The 18,455-nt window shown below is 31.6% G+C and overlaps 1 protein-coding gene and 1 long non-coding RNA gene across 4 annotated transcripts in view; both read right to left on the reverse strand.

Annotated features, from left to right (window-relative positions):
* The window catches only part of LOC127710846 (uncharacterized), a 116,441-nt gene that overhangs the window by 43,466 nt on the left and 54,520 nt on the right, over positions 1–18,455 (reverse strand). The window lies entirely within an intron of this gene.
* On the reverse strand, positions 1,015–11,865 carry LOC127710460 (DNA-(apurinic or apyrimidinic site) endonuclease 2-like). Of its 3 annotated transcripts, none has more exons than XM_052216325.1 (6): positions 11,707–11,865; positions 7,794–7,877; positions 7,174–7,357; positions 4,385–4,531; positions 2,755–2,824; positions 1,015–2,308 (listed from the first exon to the last, which is right to left on the reverse strand). In XM_052216325.1, exons 1-6 carry the CDS (start codon positions 11,819–11,821, stop codon positions 1,277–1,279), a joined length of 1,632 nt encoding a protein of 543 aa, XP_052072285.1. In that variant the 5' UTR covers positions 11,822–11,865; the 3' UTR covers positions 1,015–1,276. The 3 variants fall into 3 exon arrangements, with proteins under 3 accessions (XP_052072285.1, XP_052072295.1, XP_052072301.1); XM_052216335.1 differs by having other exon boundaries at positions 11,690–11,865; XM_052216341.1 differs by lacking the exon at positions 11,707–11,865 and having other exon boundaries at positions 7,731–7,807.

Consider the following 18,455-nt stretch of genomic DNA (forward strand, 5'->3'; position numbering starts at 1 on the left):
TATGTATCGGTAAGCATGGTAAGCATGTGGAAATGAAAAAAGTATAATAAAAGTTGATTAGAAAATGCATTTAACTATATAATATCTGTACTTTAGACAACCAAAGCACTGGTGGTTGAAGTGAAAAGAATATTAACACTGCCACATGTTTATGTGCCTGTCCAAGTCAGGAACACTTGTCAGTAGATTGTTGAATATCATATCTTTGTTTTTTGTTATTATGAGAATTGGGTGTTGACAGAAGAACTTTGACTGTTTCTGTTTACCATAATTCATTTGCAAATTTTATTGACGATTTAAAGTTTCATACATTGTATAAATGCCTGTTTGTTGTTGATCGTTGATATTAGTGATGGATAGCTGTTTAATGTCCAGTGGCAAATTAAATGCATATTCAGGACCATAACATGTTAATGTGATATGAATATATACCATGCTTTGTACTAGAAAAACACGCTCAGCAGGATTTTTAACTTGCTCATTCACATGGTAACAGTCTGCAGGAAGACACATAATAATATCTTAGGTCAAGCAGTCTTTGCTTTTACTATTAAATGCTTCACGCTTGGGGGAGAGGTAGCAAATACCAATTTTAAAATTTTTTGTTTGACCAGCTTGGGGATGAATCCTACTACCTCCCGCACTTGAAGTGAGCATGCCAATATGTGACCAAGGAAGCCGTTTGTTGTTGAAGACTGTATGTTGCCCTCTAGATGTCTTTATTTTTTTTGTCTTTGGGTTGCTGTCTCATTGACGTATACCCAACATCTTCTTTTATTCATAAATAATACAAACATGCTTGCAGTAACTGACAGCAACCTTTAAGTTCTTAATCTACTTATATAGAAATAATGCCTTCCTTCACTCTATTATTGGCCACTGTATTTCCAAGTATATTTCATACATCATGTTCTGGAAGAAAAAATACAATCTTGTAAAATGCCCAAATGGTCTTGTGTTATCTTACCTATGCTATATTGGCAACTTGTATTTATGGGAATAAAACATTTGAAGCAAACATTTTTCATTTAATATGAATACAATCAATAAACTCTGTCATCTTAAATTTAATTATATCATCAAAAATATTTGGCAAACACTGTCAATAGATATTCTTTATTCAGCTTCAGTTCATTATTTTCAGTTTTGATCCTTCTTATCATCATACTTTTAATACTGAAATAACTGAACATTTGGCAAAGTTAACCAAAAATGCTAAATTCTGTCTCTAAACAAAGGCTAAAAATAAGCAATCTCATTCTTCATATAAAAAATCTTATTTTTTTGTTTTACTGTCATTTTTCATTTTATCCACCCATATAAACACATCACATCTAGCTTCAGGGTTACTACTATGACCCTCTGGTCTGTTGCATACAAAGAATTGTTTCCCTTTGTTTGGGCCATCCTTCTTCACTGTCCTCAATACACAGGGTTCTTTGTGTCCTTTACACAGAGGTGCAGTAGGAGGACCTTTAAGCAACTGTTTCCATGCCTGAGCTGATGAACCACTTGTCACAGTCTTTGTTTCTGTTTTTGTAGTATTGTCATTGGCCATTTTAGGATTTATTTCCCCCTTTGAGAATTCTTCAGGCTTTTTCTCTTGTGAAGTATCCTTACCACTGCTTCTGTCATTAGTATGAACATTTGACTTTGGAATGGAGAAGAAATTTTTTAAACTAGCTTGTTTTGATAGGCTGCCCTGATCATTCTTCTGTCTTTTAGCAGATGGTAACTTACTAGCAATAGAATTTTCTCGCTTAAAACTGCTTTTGTTGTTAGATATATATTTTTGTTTTTCTTCCTGTGAGCTTGAAAACCCATCCTCTTCTTCAGATTCCTTAATTGATGATGGTTGGCTGTCAGAACGTTTTACAAAAAAGGATGAGAGTTTCTGCTGCTTGCCTAAAAACTCTGGCATAGATTTTGAACACAACGATGGGCATTTTACAGATGGAATAAAATTTCCATGAAAAACAGCTTTACATGGACAGTGATCAGATCCTTCTACTTCTGGCATAACAACACAATCTTTAGAATCACATACTAAGCCAATATCAGTAAATATGTAATCTAACCGCCTCCCATAGTTTGTAGCTCTAGCTCCTGTTAGGGAGCACCAGTTTGTGTAAGCTTCTTTTTTGTCTGGATATAAATATCTAAGTGTATCAGAAAAACAACCACCTTTTGCAGTACTTGTAACAGCTTGGAATCCTTCTATGGTGCGAAAGTCCTGAATTTCTGGATCTTTGTCCTGGTCCCAAAGAAACTGATTCAACCATATTCTACTTGGCTTTCTAATGAAACACTAGAATAAAAGAATTTATAAATATTATTATTAATAAGGTCTAACAAAACAAAAAAACAAAATTGCTAATCTACAATTGACTGGATAATCATTAAACATATATAATATGTAAAAATTCATTGTGTTAAAATTTTACTTCAGTGCAAAAACATACTGTGATATGAAACAATAATTGTGTGCAATACAGGTCAGAGTGACCAATATTTTGTATAATACTGCTATAATTTCCTACTTTTCACTTTTGTACAACAGCCAAGTCATGGGATAATTAAACCTTTCTATCAACCTTAAATGCTGGTTTTGAATGATATTAAGAAATGTATGCCAATCATATATTAATGCGTTTTTCCTTCACCAAATGAAGCATAAGATGCCTTACATACACATAAATACACACATGTATATTTTCATAGAAATGACATTACTTAAACTAAACAAATTCCTACCTCATCATCTGGATCACAGTGGTCTATTTCTTTGTGAGTTGTATTTATATCTCCTAAAACTATAACATGGCTGAAAGAAGAAAGAAAATATATGTTTATGTTTACAAGGTTCTTTTCTGAAAAGCCATTATTAGGTACAACTGTACTGATCAGAAGTTTCCAATTTAATAATGTTTTTCTTTAAGTTCCCATTAACTGTTTCAAATCAGCCTCTTTTTGGCATCAAACATGGAAATGCAATATTGATATAGCAAAAGGTGCAACTTTAAGACTGTCTATACTTGCCTTTTTTTTAAACCGGTAAAACAAATTTTGCAGTTATAATTTCAAAAACCTTTTTTCTATAAACTAAACAGAAGCAGACAGACAATTTTGAACATCAATCCTTTTCTCGAGATTTATTCTAAAGAAATATCTAACAATAATATGTCCAAACAGATCATTAATGTACCTACCGGGGTATATGCAACAACAAAGATTTCTCAAATAAAATTACTTAACCTACCAGGGTACTTATGTAACCATAAACTGGTTATCTACACTTTGGCTGGTTTAAAGCTTAATTACATATGGGATAGACTATAATAAGTATCTAGTGTTAAAGACTATGTTTACTAGTACAATTGTTTCATGTCATTTGGGGTCATATTGATCATGACATACACCCCCATATCCGCTTTTTCTAACATATTTTGTCCTTGGAGTAATTGATGGTCAGTGACATCCTCAGATATCAGACTTGTAAGGAATGCTATACATTTCATTAAATCTAGTTTACATCACCACTCCTGTGGTTTATAAAAAAGATTTTTTATTTTACAGAGATGCTTCAGTGTCTGTAACAAATCTGCACATGTATATCAACTTCAATTCCACCAATTTTCTAATCCATGTTATTTAAAAGGCAAACTATTTTTAAATTTCAAATGGAATCTGCCAACTTGATCAGATTGACATCACATTTTATTTCTACCCCTGGCATAAGTTATGCCAAGCTTAATTTTATTTAATTTTGATTGTCCTGTAGATCCGAAATGTTCATATTTTGTCTAATTTTTAAATCACATGTATCACAACATCATATTAATTTTGCACAAAATTTATGGATCTTAATGTGGCAAATTTTTTTATAGAATTGTCTAGTAGGATAAAACACACTAAGATAAGGGTTGCAAAATGGCATAAGCTGACTTTTTCTCAAAAAATGGCAACAAATTGCAAAGTTTGACACATATTTATGCATAGGAAATATCCAACACAATCAAGAACCAAGCTATATTTATAACAGAGGAGTTGTTCATTTTGACTTTTGTGGTAAATTATTATCTTGACTGCATTTGCTTTATATTTGTAAGTCTGATAACCATTTGAACCTCAACCTACATATAATTCATATAAACAATAAAATGTACTTTTTCCATGATGTAAAGTATTGTGGCTCCTTAACTACAGTAATTTATTTATTCATATGTTTTTTTATCTCAAGTTTAATATAAATATATGGTAAATGAAAACCTTAGGTACATAAGAAGTACAGATTTCAATGAAAAACTAAGCAGAACAATGCTCTTATCAATCATGTCCTCTTTCCAATATAATTCCAAAGTGATGAACTAAAAAGATATTGTACCTTCCACTATTAAGAAGGGCTTCTGCTCTCATCTGGAGTAGTGCATAAAATCTAAGCTGATAAACTTGGCGATCTTCTCTCTCAGGGTCAACACGTGGACAGTAGACATTAATAATGGCGAGATCTCCTTCATCTCCACTCTTCTTTCTGAAACATGCAAATCTGAGCTATAGTATCAAATGTAACAAAACACTCAATTTTTATAAACAATTCTGTTACCAGAATGACAAAGAAGGAGAGAATGTGAACATCAATAGGGTGTTTGTTTTCATTGGTAACGACAATGTAAGAACATTTTGTAATGAATAGTTAAAACTTCAACATTTGCTTACATCTTCCTTCTTTGTTTTTTTAGAGGACATTTGATTCATTGGCAGTTATGCCACATCTCGTTATTTTTATATTGAGTTAGTTTTGTCAGAAATGTTAATAAGTCAAGTTTTGAACGAACAAGGTGCCATAACTTCGGTACAGCTTATGTAAATAAAAAAAGAAATCCAATCATTCATGGAGCCTAAAAGTGTATAAACATTTTGTATAGATCACTCATAGCAAACTTGTGTTATCATGAGATGAGCTACAACAAACAAGAATCAAAAACTAATGTCTTCCAGGTCAACTTACAAAAAACTTAGGTAAGTCAGGTTGTCTGAGTTTAAATTTAGGCCAAACAGGTCACTTTAGGCAAAGCTGATGTCATTTAGGTTTACTGATTGAAGGCTTCAAGGATCCAGCAGCAAATATATAACATGCAAATACAAGACAACAAAAATGTTGATGAGCTATTGGTATACATGTACCTATTTGTACTAGACCAACCTTTTAGAGTTGAATTGTTTTAAGGTGCTAGCAAATAATGTAGCAGTCAGCTTGTATAAATGTTCAGACGCATAATTTTAAGCTAGTCATGGATAGGCTCATATGACCTCCCTACTCAAGGCAAGCTCATTACCATGAGACCAACAAGACAGTTTAGCTCATTTTATTTTATTTAACTGCATTAAAAACTGAATCAGTTTAAAATAAAAGAAGAGAGTTCCAATGTCCCCTGCGTTGCACATATTTTATCTATCCAAGGTACAAGGGCAATAACTAAAAAATTTGTAAGGGTTCCGTGGAACCCAGAGTCTTGCCTACTTTTGCTGTTGTCTATGTTTTCAGTGTGATAGGGGAATGCACATAATAGGTTTACAGTTGATGAAATAAAACATTTGAAATGTATGAAAAAAGTTATGCTTGTAAAAAATGAATACAGTATGCAATCAAATCTATAGATTATAAAAGAGTTGCAACATAAATTTATTGAATGAACAAATGATAAAGAAGATAATTTTTACATTGACAAAAGTCGCAGGCTCAACAAAAATGGGGAAATAATTATTAAATATTTTCCTATAAATACTATATTTTGATTGTAAGAAGCTTCTGTCAAGTTTGGTAAAAATCCAGAATGGTTTATGAATCTAATAAATGTTTTAAAAACTTTAACTGCAGACTGTATGTAATGTTAACTGGAAGAAAAACTAAGTCCATTTAGAAGTAATATATGGAAAAACAGGAAATAAATTTTTACAAAATTTGCTTCTAGATACTAATTTTTGATCATAAACAAGCTTCTGTCCTAGTTTGGTACAAATTCAGGATAGTTTAAGAAAGTTATTAAAATTTTTAAAACTTTAACCACAGAGTGAATGTAATGTTAACTGGCGGAAAACTAAGTCCATTTATAAGTAAAATACAGATAAACTGGATTTTTTTTTTTTACAAAATTTACTTCTGGATACTATCTTATGGTCATAAACAAGCTTCTGTCCAAGTTTGGTAGAAATCCAGGATAGTTCAAGAAAGTTATTAAAATTTCAAAAACTTTAACCACAGAGTGAATATTTGTGGACCCTGCCGACGAAAACACCGACGACGGAATGTAGGATTGCTATGTCTCGCTTTTGCACTTTCTTTTGTTGTTTAAATCTTTTTATTAATATCTTAGAGATATGAAGGCTTTAGAGCAAATGCAATGTGATTTCCATTATGATCAATATTTCCAAGGGGCATAACTCTTTACAAATCTTTGATCAGAACTTATTTGCGAAATTGTCATATAAACCTTTGATATAAGTTTCATAAAATTCTGGCAAGAATTGAACACATGAAGCAAAGCAATTTTCCATATAATCAATATTTCCAAGGGCATAACTCTTTTAAAAATAATTAATCGGCACTGATTTTTGAACTCGTCAAAGACATTGCTGATATAAACCTACATTGTAAAAATCTGGCATGAATTGTACACACTAGGGTGCTCATAAGGCATTTTTCCATATAATTGATATTTCCAAAGGGCATAACTTTTTTAAAAATTATTGATCGGCACCGATTTTCGTACTCATCAAAGACATTGCTGATATAAACTTATCATTTAAGTTCCATAAAATTCTGGCTAGAATTGTACACATGAGAGTACTCATAAGGCAATTTTCCATATAATTAATGTTTCTAAGGGGCATAACTCTTTCAAAAATAATTGTTTGGCACTGATTTTCGAATTCGTCAAAGACATAGCTGATATAAACCTATGATATAAGTTTCATAAAAGTCTGACAAGAATTGTACACATGAGAGGGCTAACAAGAATGGACAGATGGACGGACGGACGGACAGACACCCAGTATTTCTATGTCCCCCGCATCACGTTGTGAGGGGGATAATAAGGTCAACTTGAGTAAAAAATGTTCATTTCATTAAAGTAAAAAGTTAGGTTTACATGACATAAAAGACTGTATACTAACCTTATTTTGTGCTGAGTTATGATGGTTCTTCCTTCTGCATCAAGTGATTCCAGCTCATCTTCTGTAAAATCTTGAATCTTGCCATAACAACCAACAACGTTTTCATTTTTCATTGATAAAGATGAATGCAAGCCTTCCTCTGACTTAAAAGGTGTAGCTGAGTCCCTGCAGAATGTAGCAACACCTAGAAAACATTAATGGAAATTTAAAGGAATATAAAAATATGGCTGCAGTCGATGGTATATATTATCATGTTGATGATAGTGTATGCACTTCTGACCGTCTAGCGTTTTACAATATTAATGTTATAATGTTAATTTGCCTCTGCATCTGGACAAATTATTCTGACTCAGAGCTGACTAGTCTTTGACACTCTTTGATCTTATTCCAAACGCTGTGAGCTTGGCGGAAAACCAGCAAATACCAATTGTCATGTCTTTGATCCAGCCAGAGATCGAACCCACAATCTCCTGCACTCGAGTCAATCACTCTACCACAAGATCACCGCAGCGTTTCTATTTTGTGCAAAGTGAATCATCCAAAATCAACTTGTTTACCTATGAGTAACTCCAAGGAATGTTTTTTATCTCCAGATTGTTGAGTGTACTACAGCTTCTCACCTGAGTATCCACTTCTCTTTCTAGAAAAACTGAAATATGAATTATACCCATCAACAATGGCTGTTGGTTCATCTAACTGATCACCTGCAAAATAGTTCAACTTAACTTTTAATATTTATTTATATGAATACTGTAAATTCAGAAATTAATGCATGCATTTATTATTGTAAATCACTAATTTCTAGTAAAAATGCAAGATCTTATTAATGTGATTGCAGAAATTTTGTGAAGGAAAACCACTACTGAAATTATGTATGCAAGTTTTTATTATTGTGAACCAGATACTGTCACATTTTTCGCATTAATAAAAACATCCCAATGATTTCTGAATTTACAGTAATTCATACCTATTAATCCAACTTTATACTTGCTAAATAGTTCAATTTAAGAATTACATAATTGTGCTTGTGCTGGTAAAAAATAAAGAGTTATGTGCAATAACATATTCCATCTTGTTTCTATGTATTTTTCTAAAAAGCAATTTTACCAAGTACTGGTTAAATACAAATAAAATCTTAAAGAAATAAAACCTTTAAAATGAGAAATGGATGCCTTTAAATATAGGTCATAGATTCAGAAAGTTGTGTTGACCTGTCTTTCCAGGTTATAAGTTCACCCATACTGTCATCATGCAAAAGCAAAGATTAAAAGAACTAGAGGTCTACAGCTTAGTCTCTGTGAGCTTGGAGAATAATTTTCTGGTGAAAATTAAAAAGAAGCAAGAGCTTTGACTTGAAAAATACAAATATGGTTTCATAACCTGAGTTGTAATAAAATAACTAAGGACAATTCTGCACAGAGACAAAAGATCAACGGTTGCAACTTGCATTGTTTGTATATTAACTCTAATATAAAAATAACGAGACGTGGTATGATTGCCAATGAGACAACTATCCACCAAAGTTCAAATGAGGTTGATGTAAGCAATTATAGGCAACCATACGGCCTTCAACAATAAGAAAAACCCATACTGTATTGTCAGCTACATTTATAAAAGGCCAAGACATGAAAAATGTGAAACAATTCAATACAGAAAACTAACGGCCTAATTCATAACAAAACAATTTACGAAAAATAAATACGAGACATGATTCAATGACAACCACTGAACTACAGGATCCTGACTTGGGACAGGCACATAAAGAATTTGACAGAGTTAAACATGTCTATTGTCATAACATCTTATAATTGTATTCTTTACAATGTATACATGTATTTAGATATGTTATGCATTTTTACCTATGGACCAGTTGCCATTATGTTGTTTAAGATGACCTTTCTGCACTTGAATAAATTGTAACTATGTTTATAATTTAAAAAAAGATTCACTAATTTCTAGTAAAAATGCAAGATTTTGCATCGGCACTAAACACATTTATTTAAAAACCAGTTGTTGGCATGACACGGGTTATGTTCTTCTCATATATGTTATGATGGTATGATACTAAACCCCTAGTAAAAATGCAAGATTTTGCATCGGCACTAAACACATTTATTTAAAAACCAGTTGTTGGCATGACACGGGTTATGTTCTTCTCATATATGTTATGATGGTATGATACTAAACCCCTAACGGGAAGGATTGTGCCTGATATTCATATGATGAAGACATAATCTTTCAATCAGTTTAATTGAAGTCTGGAGCTGGCATGTCAGTTAACTGCTAGTAGTCTGTTGTTATTTATGTATTATTGTCATTTTGTTTATTTTCTTTGGTTACATCTTCTGACATCAGACTCGGACTTCTCTTGAACTGAATTTTAATGTGCGTATTGTTATGCGTTTACTTTTCTACATTGGCTAGAGGTATAGGGGGAGGGTTGAGATCTCATAAACATGTTTAACCCCGCCACATTTTTGCGCCTGTCCCAAGTCAGGAGCCTCTAGCCTTTGTCAGTCTTGTATTATTTAAAATTTTAGTTTCTTGTGTACAATTTGGAGTTTAGTATGGCGTTCATTATCACTGAACTAGTATATATATTTGTTTAGGGGCCAGCTGAAGGACGCCTCCGGGTGCGGGAATTTCTCGCTGCATTGAAGACCTGTAGGTGACCTTCTGCTGTTGTCTGTTCTATGGTCGGGTTGTTGTCTCATTGACACATTCCCCATTTCCATTCTCAATTTTATCATTTATTTTCATTGGATGCCAATTCTCATGGATTGGGTAAACATTGTATTTTCATAGATTTTCTTTGTGGTTTTGACAAATTCTGCATACAACATTGTATAAGCCTATAGGTAATTCCAGAAGTCTGGTAATTCATATTTTGCTGAACACTGAAAAAGCTTTACTTATCCCCACTAAATCCACAGAAATGAGTACCAAACAAATAATAATGAATCCACAGTATGTTGGTCAGTAAAGCTTTGGTTTTTGATACAAAGAGTAGTAGGTGAATAAAAAGTATAAAATGATATTAGTGGAGAAAAAATAGTTAAGAAGTTATTAGCTTGTACATGGATCTTTTAGGATTTGGGGATAGAAACTTGGTACACCTTTTGAGGGATCGAAAAAAAGGAATCTCAAAATCAAGATAAGCTAATAATTTTCTGAAACTATGCATACAGTTTTATGGTGTCTTTCTATGTTGTGATGTTACACTATTGTTTCAGGTTAGGGTGAAGGTTGGCGCCTATTAAAACGTTTAAACCTGCTGCATTTGTTTGCACCTGTCCTAAGTCAGGAACCTGATGTTCAGTGGTTGTCATCTGTTGATGTGGTTCATAAGTGTTTCTCTTTTCTCGTTTTTTATATAGATTAGACCGTTGGTTTTCCTGTTTGAATAGTTTTACACTAGTCATTTTTGGGGCCCTTTATAGCTTGCTGTTCGGTGTGAGCCAAGGCTGTGTGTTGAATGCTGTACTTTGACCTATAATGGTTTACTCTTACAATTTGTGACTTGGATGGAGAGTTGTCTCATTGGCACTCATACCACATCTGCTTATATCTATTTAGAATATATTTATCTATACCTAATTTCATGCTTGCATCACAGCTGAAGATTGACCAATCAGATAATTAGATTGTGTTTATCTACTTAAATATTGGAGTTGAAGCTAGGGAGAAATCAACTGGTTTTACCATATATAATACTTCCTTTATATCTATGGACAATAATGAAAAGCTTATTTTTTTAAATATAAGTCATACTCGAAAACTAGCCAAATACATCGTACAGGCATATTTCAAAAGACGAAATTCTGTTTACAAATAGCTTAATATCTTTATATTTTTTAAAATTAACATTCGTCAACAAAAAGATAATTTCATGAATAATTTGTTATTTTGAAGAACGTGATAAAATTGTTTTATAATTATTTAAATTCATTTGAGGTGACTTATAGGTCCATTGGGCCGGGTGTATTAATATTAATATTTATAATATATTGTATGTTTATAATCTGTACATATTTACACATGTCACTATAATAAATAATTTACTTACTTTACTTACTTATAATGATACAAATTTAAAAATCAATTTATTTTTTGTTGAATCACTAAAATTTAATTTGAGATTGATTTTGCAATTCTCCTGATCATATTTGATATGACTTTAAAATATCTTTGTGATATCTTTTACCATTTTGTTTTAGATTGCAGATAAAAATGGTGAATTCCCATAGAGTAACTGAGTTTGAGGTAAAACCCTGAGAATATCACCTCCTAGAAAAATAAGTGCCAGGATGTTCGAAAATATGTATAGTTCCTGCTTTAAACTTCTGCTTCTGCCAGATAATGGCTACAATGAACGAACTGATTATACTGCCATGGATTTGGTGCGCATATTGATTTTTTTAGGTGAACCAGTATGTCTGTACTCATAATATAAAATGTTGTGGTGTATACTATATATTTTATATAAATAATGAGCCAATATCAAATAAACATGTACATCGATAGGACACTAACGGGTGACTTTTGTTTCTTGTAAACATATTATATCCGTGTCTAAGGAATCAAAAAGGTCTTTCAAATTTCTTTTAGCTGCCCTTATTCCATTAATATTCCATGTCAATATCTTCATTTTCGATAATTCGAAAGTACAAAGCGAAAATAGAGACAGAAGTTTCAGATGTATCGAGGAATTTCATTGGATAATTGGATATTTTAGTCTAAATCTCAAAATCTTTCTCCGTGGTGGAAAAATAGTTATCCGGTCCTGGTTGTTTTACGCAGCCAGCCAGTCAGGGTCACAAGCTATGATCATGACTGTTCGTAAAAGCATGAAATATATATAAAAAAATGTTTTATTGTTTTATTAAGTCGGTGAACAATTATATACAGCAAAGTAGTTAATTCAAAGTGTTAGTCAGCTCTGGGACTAATACAGCGAAAAATTGCTTTGAAAATGAAATATTCTCTAACTTTGGTCACCAGAACAACAACTAAATAATCGGAAATTATGGAAATTAAAAAAAAGCTCTCAGCACCGCACAATCATTCATCTTCAATGTCATATACTTTTTATCAATATCAATTGGCAATCTTAGACTGAGGACTTTGAAAAAATGTAAACCAATGTTTGAACAGAGATATACGAATAATAATAAATAAATAAGCTTTGTATTTAGAGTCGGCATAGTATACAAATAAGGACATAACATAAGCTTTAACCGACATACAACGGACATAACAATACAATACATAATACGCATGCAATAAGTTACATAACACAAAATGAAGCACTATAAACATGGTGGTAATAAGCAGATTATAAGCATGATAAGCTATGTATTAAAGCTAAAAAGCATACGGTATTAAAGCTAAAAAGCATACTAGGTGTAAAAGCTAAAAGCATCATATAAAATGTAAACTAAGCATGATTAGAAAGCCGGTAAAATGCATAACATAAAATATTAAAAATAGGATATGATCTAAATGGTAAAATTTGAACATAATATATTAATTAATAATCTTCACAAACTGTGCACTTTCAGTCATTTCTATTCCATGACTTTAAAATATTTTTATACTGACTGAAATTAGCAATTTTTCTAAAATCATGTAGATCATTCCATAAAACAGCAGCTTTATATTTAAAAGAGTTCTTACCATAGGTTGATGTTCGAACCCTAGTAGGTATATCTACAATATTAGAATATCTAAAATTAAATGTACAATCTTTTAATACAACTACTAAAATAAATCATATAAACACGGTGGTGATGCTTAATATATAAAATTTTAAAACATTCAATAGCCATGTTACGCATACGTCTAATTTTCAGTGATGAAACTTTGCTTGTACAAGTAATTCATCATACGAACTTACATAGTCTTCATATATAAATCGTAAAGCCCTTTCTTGATTTTTTTCTAATTTAGTGGTATTATTTTTGTTGCAAAAATGCCATGCCAAAGGACAAACATTAAAAAATTAGATAGAATAAATGTGTGAAAAATGGTCAATCTATTTAATTCAGTAAGATAGCAACCAATGCGCTTTAAAACCTTCAGTTGTTGAGATGCTTTACGACAAATATTTTTAATGTGGTAATTAACATTTAGTTGATAATCAATATCAATACCTAAAAGTTTGACAATCTCATCACACGATATTTTAGCTGACTGTATACTAAAAACAGGCTCCTTTGCAAATGTTTTATTTCCAACTGCAATGGCTTGGAATTTATCAGGATTTGCCTGCATACAATTAAATCTAAACCAATCAATTAAAACAGCACTTTCTCTTTCAAGTGTACATAATAACTTTTCAAAATCGTTGTCAGCATATGACAGAGTATTATCGTCAGCATAATTGTAAAGGGTTCCATGTTCAATAAAAAAGAATAAGTCATTTATAAAAATATTAAATAATAGAGGCCCCTTTCTGGATTTCAGCCCAACTGCTGAGTAGTCCCTGAAGTTTGATTTGTTGCCTACGATCTGTAAGACATTTTTGAAGTAATTTCACTGATTTTGAAGAAAGACCATAGGCAGATAATTTACTTAAAAGAATGTCATGTGGTAGACGGTCAAAAGCTTTCGAAAGATCCATAAGTATTGCTGCCACATACATATTTTTATCCAGAGCTATTTTCCAATCTTCAAGGAGTCTCAGTAAAAATGTCTGACATCCATGACCTTTTCTAAATGCACATAAAAAAAACATGAAATATATTTAAAAAAAATTCAGTTAACTGGTCAGACATAACCATTTCATATACTTTTGAAATTGTAGGTAAAAATGCTCGCAGGTCTGTAGTTCTTTTTATCAAGTGGATCGTTCTTTTTGTTTAGTGGTACGACGTGAGCTTCTTTAAGCCTGTTTGGAAATTCACTTGATTCTATAGTATTATTTATAAGTGTTGTTATATGTTTGTTAAGTATTGGTGCTCCCAGCTCGTAATAGCTTAGATGATATCTGATCTACTCATGTAGCTTTTTTTATGTTGATTTTTTTTCACCAGTTGTCTACAGTGTCAACATGTATAGGTTTAAAATCAAAAAGTTTATCATGTTGTATGTTAGCTTTAATTTTCAAAATACTAGGGTGTGTTTTTCTTCAAAAATAGTACCTTTGCTTATGTCGTTGGCAACATTAACAAAATAAGTATTAAAGTTGTCACAAACGTCTTTAGTGTTGTTTAAAATTTTATTTTCTTCCATTCGTACAATATTTTGTCGGATGCAGGTAGACTTTTTAGAGAGAAATGGTTTAACTGTATTATAAAAGTGTTATGATTTTTGTCCTCCAGCACATCTTTCTTGAAAATAAATATTCACAGATTTTCTTTTTAATTTTGTTACCATATTTCTTTGTTTTCTATATGCTTCCCAAGTTTTGTTTGTTTTGTATTTTTCAAATTTTGATCTCATACATGTATGCCCCCAAAAACAGCCATTTACAGGTAAACTTTGCGGGATAATGAAATTGAAAACTTGATTAATTTAGTTGCATGTCCCTTTATCTATTAGTCCCAAGTCAGTTCTACAACTCATTTTATTTAATTGTTTATTAATTTTATTTCATATTTCTTACCAACCGTCCAAAATTTAGCTTAATATGATCAGAGACATATATAATACAATGTCTCTGATATGATCTAATGCCTTTTTTTACCGTTTATTATTACCGCTGTTGGCATGTAGTCGTGTGTCACTATATAAATAACTAAATATTACTGTCTATTGAGTTTCAAATTAAAAGAAATACACTATGACGTCTTGTACATAACAACCATCCGTATTCAATAAAGCGCACATTTGATCAAGCGTCTCCGTGAAGGGTAATAGAGTAAATTGTCTCCCCCGTATCAAACCAATCAAAGTCTGGCATTTTGACATGAAGTATAATAAATACAATTGTCCGCAGATCGAGGCGGTTGCCACACATTTTTATATAAGCTTCAACGTTTAGAAATCTGTAATTTGTGGTTGTTGATGGGAATACTATACTTACATGAGTTACCTATATGACATATATTATGTCCCAGGTTGCTGCATGGCTGTATTCAGTTGTATGCCGTTTTATATGTGAATTTATTCTGTTGTTTTATTTGTTTGGTATTCGTTATGAAATTCGACAAAAAGTTCGTTAGAGCTTCTGTTTGTAGGGTTTATACTATGCCAAATTTACTGAATATTTTTCCATGCTCATTCTATGTCTAAGCGGATAATGTGAGTACGCATTTGCCATAGGATTTAGCATTGATAGTAACAAAAATTATCCCATAAAAAACGTTGAAAGCAAACGATATGGAGCTACGGAGGATTATATTTGCCAATGTCACGCAGTGGGTATATGTTATTCCAAATGAGATATTTGGTATGGGACATTTATTTTGGGGAAAGTGAGGTGGAAAATAATAAATTAAGTTTCTTTAAGTCTCAATTCAGCGGATACATGATAAGAAATCATAAAAATAATTTTGCTGAGGATTTGACATAAAATTGTACCTCGGTCCAACAATGAAGCTATAATCACAAAGCATAATTAAACTAAAATATATCTACCGTCTATGCCAGCATTTATTTGAAAGTCAATGTTTCTACATACTAAAGCTAATGCGTGTAAAAGTGTATGGACATGATGCCGTACAGTACCTCAATGGTATAATTTTGATGTTAATATATTAGTAGTACAAACGTTTGAGTCATTATACAATTTCATTCAAATTCTTTTTTAAAACTAGATTTACATTACGAATTGATTTTAAAACAGAAATGGGTGCCCACTGAAACTTTTATTGAAACAATAATTCTAAAATAAAGATTTGTTTAAAAATGAAATTATTGCATACATATATCTAGACAGACAGACAGACAATTCCATTCTACTGTATACACATTGGTCCATAGAATGAAATAATAATACATAGTATACAAAATAAATTGTGCACATGACAAGATAATAAAATTAAAATTGAGAATGGAAATGGGGAATGTGTCAAAGAGACAACAACCCGACCATAGAGCAGACAACAGCCGAAGGCCACCAGTACGCACAGTTAAACTCAGTTTATGAATGTTACAATTACTTTACAAGATCATTTAGTTATTATAATAGAATAACAGATACTAAGCAGACAAAGGCTAACCTGCTAGTGAATTTATAACCTGTGTAAATTTACATATATTTTTTAATCTATTTCTATGTGTTGTTTGTAATAATTTACAAAATTGAATTACATTTACTCTGTTACAATAAAATTTATTAAAAAAACACTGAGTTTTCTTGAGTCGTCTAGAGATCTACAATTCAAAAGAAAGTGAAATTCGTCACCTAATTCTTGACATTGACATAAATTACAATATCTTTTTTGTATATCTAAACCTACCCATTTATTAGTTTCAATTGGTAATCTATGATTACCAGTTCTAAATCTACAAAATATAACTCTATCACTATCTGGTAATATATCTAAATATTTTTTCGAATTCAAACTTATCCTTATATAATCTGTATCATAAACCTTTTGACGAATTACATATATCTGAAAGCCAGTTCTGTTGAAATTGGTCAAATAACTTTTGCTTTAAACTATCATTTAGTCATTTTGTGCTAAAGTCAGTTTGTACAGTAACCAGATATTACTATAACCACAAGTATCAAGAATATTTTTTGTATGAAATAACACATTCAGGCGTACAATTAGTCTGTGAATATTTTATCGATGATTACTTGCATGAAACGACAACTTTGCACAAGCGTATACATGTATATGTTTTAAATCAGTTTTGAATACATAATTAGATTATAATAAATCAACTGTGGATAGCATAACTTGGAAATCTTCGGATTCCCTCACGGTCATTCTCGTGAAAAAAAAATCATTGTTCCAGAATATGAACGTACACGATCAGGGCTTTAAGTTTCGCTCGTTTAAAAATATTTTTGACTGCATACCGTCAACTTATCAGAATTCCAATGGGTACCAAATGTGCACCTATAATGGTCGATCTGTTTCCTAACTGTTATGGATATTCTTTCATAGAAAACTTTCTGTAATGTAAATTTTTTTGAAAATCTGACAATTTAATGGACAGTTTAACAATAATATCAGATAGCTTGATGAGTGTACGTACGGTTGCCAATCCTGAGATTATCAAACATGCTGAATGTATTTATCCGAAAGAAATTCAGTTAAATAAAGATAATAACAGTATGAAATATTGTCGGGCATTTTAAGGTATAACTGGTAGTTTGGGTTATCATATTTTCCCCCTTCTGTGTTTGAACTTTGGTGGATAGTTGTCTCATTGGCAATCATACCTCATCTCCTTACTTTTATATACGTACATGACAAACTTTGTTATGGCCATGTTCATCTTGTTGCATCCTATGGTGTGTACAATCCATAATTATATTATGTTATAATGAAGTTTTTTTAATGCTTGTAATCTTGCATTACCACAAGTTACGTTTAAAGGGTTACAGATACTAAAAAATTTCAATACTATAAAAAAAAAATAAAGTCGTTATCTACATTTTATCTGTAATCACAATGTTTCTCTTAAACAGTAGGTGGTATTTCTCATCCTACCTGTTATAGTAACGTCGTAAATATAACTAAACTATTGTTACAAAAAAAGATATATTCAAACTAATGAAAGTACTTACATCTTTCAACAGCAAGAGCTACAGGCATGAGTTGAAATGGTTCTTTCTTTCAAGCGTCTAGCGAATTCAAACTAGCAAAAACAATATGCTCTATTTTGATTTCGCTGGTGGGTTGTTGGCCCTTATGTAGTCAATGCTTCACCTTTTCAATTTTTTTCATGTTAAGTTTACTTGTGTTATATTAAAATTTGTTCTTCGGCATGGCATGCCGATGAAAATACGGATAGTGTAAATTTAAAAGGAGCAGGGCGTCCAATTCCAAAAGTTGTAAAATCCTACTGGAAGATTGAATATTAGATAATCTATATCATATTTTTAAAAAAGTGTTACCCATATTACATATTTCCATAAAATCAAGGATGTAAATAGTAAATAGTATCTTACTATAAAATTCCTTGATAAAATCAAAACGTTATTCAGTTCTACGTACATGTTGCTGTCTGTTGAAGACATTTTAAAACAAATTTTACGTGTTTTTGTCAAATTGTGCATCGAAGAACATGGCTAAACAAAATGAATGAATTGGTTGCCGAAGGAAAGTACGTAGCTTTACTTCCAACTAATTTTGGTTTTGGTTAACGATGTTCTTGGACAT

The sequence above is a fragment of the Mytilus californianus genome, unplaced genomic scaffold (genome assembly GCF_021869535.1).
Source record: "Mytilus californianus isolate M0D057914Y unplaced genomic scaffold, xbMytCali1.0.p SCAF_1, whole genome shotgun sequence".
NCBI classification, from domain to species: Eukaryota; Metazoa; Mollusca; class Bivalvia; order Mytilida; family Mytilidae; genus Mytilus; species Mytilus californianus.

What these genes read in the sequence shown, in the direction of transcription:
- LOC127710460 (XM_052216325.1), bottom strand. Translation starts at nt 11,821, where the DNA reads ATGAAGATATTGACATGGAATATTAATGGAATAAGGGCAGCTAAAAGA. An exon ending in AAAGAGAAGTGGATACTCAG is followed by an intron (nt 7,358 to 7,793) that starts GTGAGAAGCTGT and finishes AATGTTTTCTAG; the next exon opens with GTGTTGCTACATTCTGCAGG. An exon ending in GCCCTTCTTAATAGTGGAAG is followed by an intron (nt 2,825 to 4,384) that starts GTACAATATCTT and finishes TTCTTCTTTCAG; the next exon opens with CCATGTTATAGTTTTAGGAG.